General features: G+C 35.5%; 4 protein-coding genes across 4 annotated transcripts in view; 2 read left to right on the top strand and 2 right to left on the bottom strand.

Moving 5' to 3' along the window:
• The window catches only part of LOC113813850 (uncharacterized), a 1085-nt gene extending 391 nt beyond the window's left edge, over positions 1-694 (bottom strand). The window contains exons 1-3 of the mRNA XM_070144985.1: positions 496-694; positions 212-380; positions 1-43 (exon numbers count right to left, since the gene is read on the bottom strand). The exon at positions 1-43 is cut by the window's left edge and continues 391 nt beyond it. Of these exons, the coding sequence (XP_070001086.1) occupies positions 1-43; positions 212-380; positions 496-689 (406 nt within the window). The 5' untranslated portion in view covers positions 690-694. The remainder of the gene's footprint in view (positions 44-211; positions 381-495) is intronic.
• A 1008-nt stretch (positions 695-1702) lies between these two features.
• On the top strand, positions 1703-4680 carry LOC113800736 (uncharacterized). The gene is made up of 5 exons (XM_070145253.1): positions 1703-1734; positions 3238-3347; positions 3643-3707; positions 3892-4038; positions 4196-4680. Exons 1-5 carry the CDS (start codon positions 1703-1705, stop codon positions 4571-4573), a joined length of 732 nt encoding a protein of 243 aa, XP_070001354.1. The 3' UTR covers positions 4574-4680.
• Positions 4681-6699: 2019 nt separating this feature from the next.
• On the bottom strand, positions 6700-7735 carry LOC113800748 (uncharacterized). Its single transcript, XM_070145163.1, has 3 exons — positions 7537-7735; positions 7253-7421; positions 6700-7139 (listed from the first exon to the last, which is right to left on the bottom strand). Exons 1-3 carry the CDS (start codon positions 7728-7730, stop codon positions 6774-6776), a joined length of 729 nt encoding a protein of 242 aa, XP_070001264.1. The 5' UTR covers positions 7731-7735; the 3' UTR covers positions 6700-6773.
• An 862-nt stretch (positions 7736-8597) lies between these two features.
• The window catches only part of LOC113813845 (uncharacterized), a 5362-nt gene continuing 3959 nt past the window's right edge, over positions 8598-10000 (top strand). Inside the window, exon 1 of the mRNA XM_070145252.1 lies at positions 8598-8635. Coding sequence (XP_070001353.1) covers positions 8598-8635 — 38 coding nt within the window. The remainder of the gene's footprint in view (positions 8636-10000) is intronic.

Genomic DNA, 10000 nt, shown 5'->3' with positions numbered 1-10000 from the left:
TGGCACGAGCGTTTTCCACGACAACCGAACCGGAAAGCACACTCTGTAAAATGTGTAATATAGGTCACTAATAATGCGATAATATATACTTAGCTATAAGAAATAGAATATCATTCTTATGAAACTTCCTTTCAAAATTCTGAAGTTAATGAGTTAAATAAGTTAATGCCTTTAAGTTTATTTCATACATATTTCTTTTCATTTGACATACCTGGTCGGCGTTGAAGGAAGCGGACTTGGAGCGGCGCAGGGAGCAGAGTCCAGTCACGTTGGCCTTAGTGATGCTGAAGTTCTCGGAGCTGCTTCCGTCAGAGTTGACTTGGAAGGGCAGGTTTGACTCTCCGTTCTGCACGTTTTTGGATCCACACCATCCTAGTGCTCTGTTGAAGGACAACAGTTATGAAGAAGACTAATGAAATCAGTATACAATATGATAAAGAATAATAACAGTGAAAGAGAAATAACACCAAAACATCACTACTAATAAAATATTACTCCATGTATGCGATAGCTCCTTCGAGCACTGCGTCGAGTATCTGGTTGGGCGTGGTAGGGTTGGCGACGGCGCGAGGCAAGATGGGCTGAGAGTCTCCGCCGTCGGCAGGGAAGAGCCCAAGCTGGTCGTCCCATTGGTTGGGTCGTGCCACGCACACGGCCAAAGTCACTGCCAGGCTTACGATCCTCAACATTTTTGCGTCTGCACAAATAGGATTTCAATAAAAGATGTATAAAAAAAATAATAATAAAAGTACAATTGTTATCAAGGACGTTAAGGATGTATATGTACGCATGTACAAATATTCATTTGTATATCTATTAATTCATTTGTTTAGAAGCCAAGGTATAAAAACGTGTGCATCCACTCGCAGTGCACCAAGGGACTCGCCTGATGGTACCGTCGACTGTCCCGAGAGCTCTCTTACCATCCAATATATATCTGATATTTGCTGACAATGCAGCTTCTGAAATGGCATCAGCAAGGCTAAATTCTATTTAGAAGAAAACCTAGTGTGAAAATGAAATAGAAATTTCATGAAAGGCTTTTTCAACATCTACATCTATGAATATATCGCGAATGACGTAATCCGAATGTACATTAATTAAAGCGGGTGTTCCTCCTCGAAGAGCACAAATAAACACACAGGCACACATATATATATGCATGAAACTATATATGTATGTATGTTTATATACATATTCACATATTTAGTTCAGCCAATTTATATGTATGTCTATATAGATACAAATAAAAGGAATATTTGTGTATATACACATATGTTCAAAGTAGTGTTTGTATATACTTCTGTTGTACACACGCACACATATGTATGTATATACACATGTGCATATACATATCTACATGTATGTATAAATATATTCATGTATGTATGTGTGTACATAGAGATATATGTATGTATATATATGCATATATATACTTACATATATGTGTGTGTGTATACATACATACACATTTTGACAGTGGGATGGTCGGAATAATGCACCTACTGGGATTTTTGATGAAGGCGAGTTTATGTATTTTTCCAGCAAACGATTGTCATATTTTAGATTTACTAATATGGCAGGTAGCGAAGTCAACATCATACCGATTTCGTATTTGGTATTTCCAAAACGACAAAACCAATTATCTAAACCTCTCACACGAGGCTTGAAAAACGCCAATAATTTCTGTTCTACATAAGGGATGAAGTTTGAAAAGAAGGTTGATTCGTCAATGTAAAAAAAATATATATATATAATCGTATGACATGATATGACTGTTCATAATAATTTATGATTTAATAAATCCTCTTCATTATGGATTAAAACACGCACCTAGTAATTAAGGGTGTTGTTTTCTTGTTTCACGATTTCTCTCCCCCTCTCTATCTTCTTTCTCTCACTCCTTCCTTCTCCCTCTCATTTTCTTACCTCCTCCCCTCTCTTACTCCTTTACCATTTATTTCTCTGGATCTATCTGACACTCTCCCCCTCACCTTTCCCTATCTTTTTCTCCTTCCCTTTCTCTCTTCCCCCACCCCCACTCTCCGTCTCCTTTTCTCTTTTCCTTCCCTCCCTCCTCTCTTTCCCTCTTTTTCACAACACACACGCGCGTGCGCAAGCACGCATACAGTCACACATGTCACGACAATAAACAGCGCTCTGTTGTTTCAGATAGCAAGCGGTCAATATTTCTTTCCTTATCGTACTAACTTGACCTTCTGAATTTATTGTTTACAGTAATACATTAGGATACTTCACTTATATTCCACAGAATTCTTTGCACTAATGCTTATAACATACATAATTTCATGGAAAACGAACTTTTCAATGTAAATCACGAACATACACACGCACACATACTCATGCATATATACATACACACATGTATGTGTGTGTGTGTTATGCATAAGGATACGCATATATAATGCATATCTTTCTATACATTTATATATATAGAGAGAGAGGGAGAGAGAGAGATACGTATATGAATAGATATGTATATATATATATATATATATATATATATATATATATATAGATAGATAGATAGATAGATAGATAGATAGATAGATAGATAGATATAGATATAGATATAGATATAGATATATTCATATATATATTGTGTGTTTAAATATTTATTCAAATATATATTCATATATGTATATATATGTATGTATATGAATATAACTGTATATATATCCATACACATGGATGTAAACACACACAATATATATATATATATATATATATATATATATATACATATATATATATATATATGTATGTATATATATATATGTATATATATATATATGTATATATATATATATATATGTATATATATATATATATATATATATATATATATATATATGTATGTATATATATGTGTGTGTGTGTGTGTGTGTGTGTGTGTGTCTTTATATATATATATATAAGTAGTAATACACACACATTCCTACAGGAGGATACTCAGAAAACTTGTATGGAATTGAAATCAATGCAGAAAAAAGTTAATGCTCTAAATATTAACTGAATGCTGACACGTCCGTCTATTTCCTTCCCTCTCCAATTTACATATGATCAAATCAGATGAAATTAACAGATTCAAATTTCATTTAAAGCGAAATCTCTTTTAGTCAAATATAAATATATCATCAGCTGAGATTGCAGATTTTTTGCCGATAGACAAATTTTGAATGGAAAACAGTGTAAAAAAAAAAAATGTTTTCACAGGTGGTGCTTTAGTAGGAACAAGAGTTCTTCATTTCCAAAGGTCGTAAGGCATTCTGAGGGATATATAAACTTCGCGGACGATTTCACATCACCAGTGGTAGCTATCCTTGGTGAGTAACGATTCTCATACCTCTTACCTGTTTAATAATCCTTCTAATGTGCTATTTTATAATTCTTGCAAAACATTTTTATGTAGTAGAAATGTGCCCTCTTACAATGGATTAATATATTTTTTCTTCCCGTACCTATAATAATCCCCTTCGTTATTTTATCTCATTATTTCGTGGAAACTCTAAAGCGGGTTGTTTCGCACTATGATTACTGTATAGGTTCAGGGTTTATGAAATGGATATATTTCAAGATCTGTCAATTTCATACCACTTAATTAGTTATATTTCCTTCTAGATCACACCATGTTCACTTGGCTGATGTTCTCCTGCCTCTTAGGCTTCTCCCTGGCTGAGGTTCAGGTATGAAAATACTGTTGATATACAAGTTAATATATATATATATATATATATATATATATATATATATATATATATACATACATATATATTACCTTTTCTGTCACATATACAACATTTCAGTTTCTCTCTCATATGAAACATACTTAAGCTTAATATTACAAATCATAACCGTTTTTCTTGGCAGGATTACCAAATATGTTATAAGGGAAACAGCGCCGCTGAAAACAGCTGCATGAAAGTGGATGTAGACCGCCTTGCCATGAAAATTCACTTCCACATGCCTGAATCCGACGACTTCGATGACGTGGAAACTCTGGAGGATTATAGTGTGGTAAGTAATACTTGTAAGGTCATCACTGGATACCATGATAAACTTTACATTATTGTTTTGTTGAACTGATAATGCATGAGCAATTCTCCAATTTGCTCAACTGTATGAATTCAGTATTCAATGACACGGAGAAATAACCAGTTTATGAACTTCGCAGGGTCTAGCAGCATCTCGAGTTGTGTCCCAGGAGGCGTGTTACGTGAGGCGACTGGTTAAATCTTTCGAGCAACAAGTAGCCTTCATCAAAGGCCATCAGGATGATGGCATGAGGGTTGAGTCTGACGTCCGAGTTTCCGCTGTTTCCCTTGACAATCCTGAGGAGGAGATCGGCTCGGATCTTGCCAACTTCTGTGGCGACCTTCCCGTTTACAAACTGGTCAATGAAGAACAGAATGACAGTGTTCAAGACCGTCGTCAAGTGAGCGTCACCTTCACCCGCTGCGTCCTGCTGTGTTTCATTCCCACGTGCTTCACCACCACGCTCACGCTCCCCACTGGCTCCACCATCACTTTTGGCTGGCTCTTCTTCGGCTAAAGTGGCTGTTTAAGGAATATCGTTCACCTAATATAGGCAAACAGAAGTCTCTTTTACCTGTCTCGATGATGTACATTCACCTTTGATTAAAGATTATTGCATTTCAACGTGCATTTCATCTTATACAGAAAAGTTGGCATTCGTGTAAATAGACATACAAGCGCACGCTTGAAACACTGCTGCAATATGAGCTAATAGCGAACGTGTTTTCTTGTTATACTGGTTTGTTAATTTTCATTTGTCATTTTCGGCATTACCTCCAATACACAGTATATCCTTTACAATTATACGCACACATACATATCCTCATGCACACAGACATAGGGATCAAAATTCACCTCAGAGTGAACAGAAGGTAGCTCACATACCGACAAAACAATAGAATTGAAAAAACAAGAAATATGTAATGGTTATGATTGCAGGTCCCCTCTCCTGCAATCTGATTGGCTACACCGTGTGCCCCCCCCCCCCTCACCCCGCAATGGTCATTGATTCGTCGTACTGTCAATCACTGCGTACAGTTCTTTACCGACGCTGCACATTAAGACGGAAGCAAAGCAAAGTATATATTGTTGCTGTTCTAAATTTCATTGTGATGATTGTGCTTAGTCTTATCAAAACCGATAATTGCACAGAACACTGAGATTTTTATTCTATTTCTAACTCTGTTTTATATTTTTATTATTATTATTATTATTATTATTATTATTATATATATATATATATATATATATATATATATATATATATATGATGTTACATCCTTGTTCATGAGAAAATTCTCTGGACCCGCCCCTGCACCCAAAAATTTCTCAAATAAATCTGGAGAGGGAGGGGGGGGGTATGTCAGTGTTGATAAGTAGTTCTGTACGTATATTTATTCACTTGTCTATATATGTATCAGTGTGTGTGTTCAATTTATATGCTTATATATTCAGTAATACATAAACATAAACTCACACGCATGGACATATTTACATAAATATATGCAAACACAAACACCCATACATAATATAAATATGTGTGTGTGTGTTTACTTACATATATATACAAATACATACATACATACATACATACATACATACATACATACATATATATATATATATATATATATATATATATATATATATATATATATATATATAAACATGTATATTCTTTCTTATGTATGTGTCGCGGTTCGCTTAATTGTAGATGTCAGCCTCCAGTAGTATTTGTGTTCGGATGTGTGTGCATGCGTCTATTTTCATGTGTGTATGTGTGCGTGCTATGATGATGTGTGCCTGAGTGTATCTATTTGTGTGTGTGTCAATGTACATGTGTATGCGTGTGTGTGTGTGTGTGTGTGTGTGTGTTTATGTGTGCGTGTGTGTGTGTGCGTGTAAATGAGGGTAACAATTTAAGGGATTGTTCGCGAATGTAGTTACGTAAAGCAAACGTCTGTTCAAATGAGTATTGTTAGAAATTACTTTGCATACTTGAACATAGAGAATCAAGCATCACGCTTCCTTTAAAATCATTTCATTTAAGATTAGTGTAGAGCACTTTGTTTGGGCCATTTCTCCTGAAACTGATGTTCCTTGTAATTCTGGGTCCTCTTTCTCTTGCACTTCCGTTTATTAAAAACAAACCCAAATAAAGTAAAATCGGAAAATAAAAGGCTAAGTTCAGGTTTTGCCTGGAGAGTGGTAGTGTACATAAATACAAACCAATGTAATTTCCTTTAACTCTTCGTATAAGATCGCAAGACACTCATGTACGTTACAAAGTTCAGTACTGAAATAAGAAAAAGAAAATGAAGGCGGCAGTGTGTTGTCCTGGCCAGTCTATTCTCTTTTTTCTTAGCAACTGTTTATGCTGAATTTCTAGACAGTGAAAATATCTAATTATCTTCCTTCTAAGGTGGTTTCGGAGTCCAGCTGTAGTCATGAGCAGGCGATTCGTCTCCCTGTGCGATGCTGTTGCTTTGTCTCGTCGTTTTTTATGTCTAGTTGTGATTATTCATTTGTGCATTCAGATTGTAACTCTGATCACGATAGATGAATGTATTTACATGTGTGGATGTATTTCTGTGAATGTATAAGTATACTTACATTCATACACACTCATGCTGATGGATAGTACTGACCAAAGAGTACAAAGTTGCTAGTTTTTATTTGGCTCCGTAATCTCACAATAATTTCATCACCTTAAAAGATTAAGCATTCTTCATATCCTGGATGGACTTGTTAATCTGCACCTTCACGTTGGAAGCCATGGTTTTCTCCAGGATCTCTCGCAAAGCCTTCCTGAAGCCGGCGCTGTGAACGTCCTTCATATTGTTGCCGTCCAAGTTGCTTGCACTTTCAAGCAGGTCGTGACCCGATCTCGCGGTGTAGCTGGCGATGTTCTGAGGCACAAGGTTATTCAAGTTGATCTGGATATCTGCGAACAGCTTGTCCACACGTTCTACAACCTGACCAGAAACAGTCTGGGCTGGAGCTTCTCCAACACCGGCAAAGGTTACCGTGTAGTCGGCGTTGGCACGAGCGTTTTCCACGACAACTGAACCGGAGAGCACACTCTGTAAAGACATAATGTAGGTCACTAATAATCAGACGTTGAAGTAAATGAGTTAAATACGCTAATGCCTTTAAGCTTATTTCATACATCTTTCTTTTCATTTGACATTCATACTTGGTCGGCGTTGAAGGAAGCGGACTTGGAGCGACGCAGGGAGCAGAGTCCAGTCACGTTGGCCTTAGTGATGCTGAAGTTCTCGGAGCTGCTTCCGTCAGAGTTGACTTGGAAGGGCAGGTTTGACTCTCCGTTCTGCACGTTTTTGGATCTACACCATCCTAGTGCTCTGTTAAAGGACAACAGTTAGGAAGAAGACTCACGAAATCAATATACAATATGATAAGGAATGATAACACTGAAACAAAAATAACACCAAAAGGTCGCTATCAATAAAACATTACTCCATGTATGCGATAGCTCCTTCGAGCACTGCGTCGAGTATCTGGTTGGGCGTGGTAGGGTTGGCGACGGCGCGAGGCAAGATGGGCTGAGAGTCTCCGCCGTCGGCAGGGAAGAGCCCAAGCTGGTCGTCCCATTGGTTAGGTCGTGCCATGCACACGGCCAAAGTCACTGCCAGGCTTACGATCCTCAACATTTTTACGTCTGCACAAATAGGATTTCAATAGAAAGAATAAAAAAAAAAAAAAAAAAAATGAACAGAATTAAGTGTACAATTTTTATCATGATGATTAGGGATGTGTATGTACGCATATACACGCATATACAATATTCATTTGTACAACTGTTAATTCATTTGTCTATAAATCAAAGTATAAAAACGAGTGCGCACACTCGCAGTGCACGAGGGGACTCACCTGATGGTACCGTCGACTGTCCCGTGAGCTCTCTTACCATCCAATATATATATCTGATATTTGCTGAGACTGTAATTTTGAAATGACATTATGAAGGCCAAATCCTTTCGAAAAGAAAATCTAGTGTGAAAATGAAATAGAAATATTATGAAAGGCTTTTTCAATATTTACAGCTATGAATACATCGCGAATGACGTAATACGAATGCACGTTAATTAAAGTAGTTATTTTCCCAAAGCAAATCAGAGAAATGGATACATACATATGTATGTACGGATATGTATGCATGTATATATACACATATATTTGTCCGTTTATTCATGGCTGTGTCTATATGTATGTTAATAAATAAAAATAAATGGAGTTTATGTGTTTATACACATACTTATATCCATGTACATATATATATATATATCACCATATGTACTGTACACATACATATCCATACATATATACATATGCTGGTATGTATGTATAAATGTGTATAAATATAATATACACATACATGGGAAAGTAGAGATTCGGACAGTCGGGTCAGAATAATGCTCATACTGGGATTTTTTTTTTTTTTATGTAAGCGAGTTTATGTAATTTTCTAGCCACCGCTTGCTATATTTTAGATTTACATGAACTTTGAGCAAATAAGTATGGCAAATAGCGAAGACAACACAGTCTTGTCGATTTGGTATTAGATTAAGAGAGTATTCCCAAACCAACAAAACCAATTATCTAAACCTCTTGCACGAGACGTCATTAATTACTGTTCTACATATGGGTTGATGTTTGAAGAGAAAGTTGATTCGTCAATGCCCAAATCATAATCGTATGAAATTATGACATTACTGCTCATAACCTTTTGTGATTTCATAAAACCTCTTCATTATTAATTAACACACGTGCCAAGAAACTAAAGATATTGTTTTCTTGTTTCACGATCTCCCTCCCTCTCTCTCTCCTCCCCTCTCACTCTCCTATCTTTTACTTCTATTTCTTTCGCTTAATCTATACGCCACTCTTCCCCTCACCTCTCTTTATCTTTCTCTCCTTACCCTCCCCCCCCCCCTCTCTCTGTCTTTCACCTTCCGCCTCTCTCGTTTTTTCTCTCTTCTTCCTTCCCTCCCTCCTTTCTTTCCCTTTCTTTCACAAAACACACGAGCACGCGTGCGCAAAAACGCACACAGTCACACATGTCATATTCGGTCAATATTTATCATCGTACTGCAGACTAACTTGGCCTACTGAATATTGTGTTTACACTTTAGTAATACATGTTTTTCGTACATATGTACACACACACACACCACACGAACACAAACTCAGACACGCACACATACGCACACACACACGTGTGTGTTTCTGGGTATGCATGTGTGTATATATATGCATAAGGATACGTACATACATACATGCAAATATGTAATATATATATATATATATAAACATATATCTGTATATATACACATATATAGGTATATATATAAAGAGATAGGGACACATATATAAGTATATATATACAAATATATACATATATGTGTCTATCTATCTATCTATCTATCTATCTATCTATCTATATATATATATATATATATATATATATATATATATATATATATATATAACCATATATATGTACATTTATAAATATGTTCTTATATATATATATATATATATATATATATATATATATATATATATATATGTGTGTGTGTGTGTGTGTGTGTGTGTGTGTGTGTGTGTGTGTGTGTGTGTATTTCCGTGTGTATGTATATATATGTATGCAATAAGGATACGCACCTACATGCATGCGTAATATATATGATATATATATGTATGTGTGTTTGTGTTTGTGTATGTATGTATTTATGTATCTATATATGTATATAATATATATACATATATATATACTGTATATGTTCATATATCTGTATATTTACAAATCATATATATGTAAGTATATAGATATTCATTATCTACATACATACATTCATACATATGTATATCCACACACAAGGGTATAAACACATATACATATATATATATATATATATAT

This window comes from Penaeus vannamei, chromosome 33, assembly GCF_042767895.1.
Source record: "Penaeus vannamei isolate JL-2024 chromosome 33, ASM4276789v1, whole genome shotgun sequence".
NCBI lineage: Eukaryota > Metazoa > Arthropoda > Malacostraca > Decapoda > Penaeidae > Penaeus > Penaeus vannamei.
The sequence above is the reverse complement of the archived record's forward strand: the minus strand, read 5'-3'. Positions and strand labels throughout refer to the sequence as shown.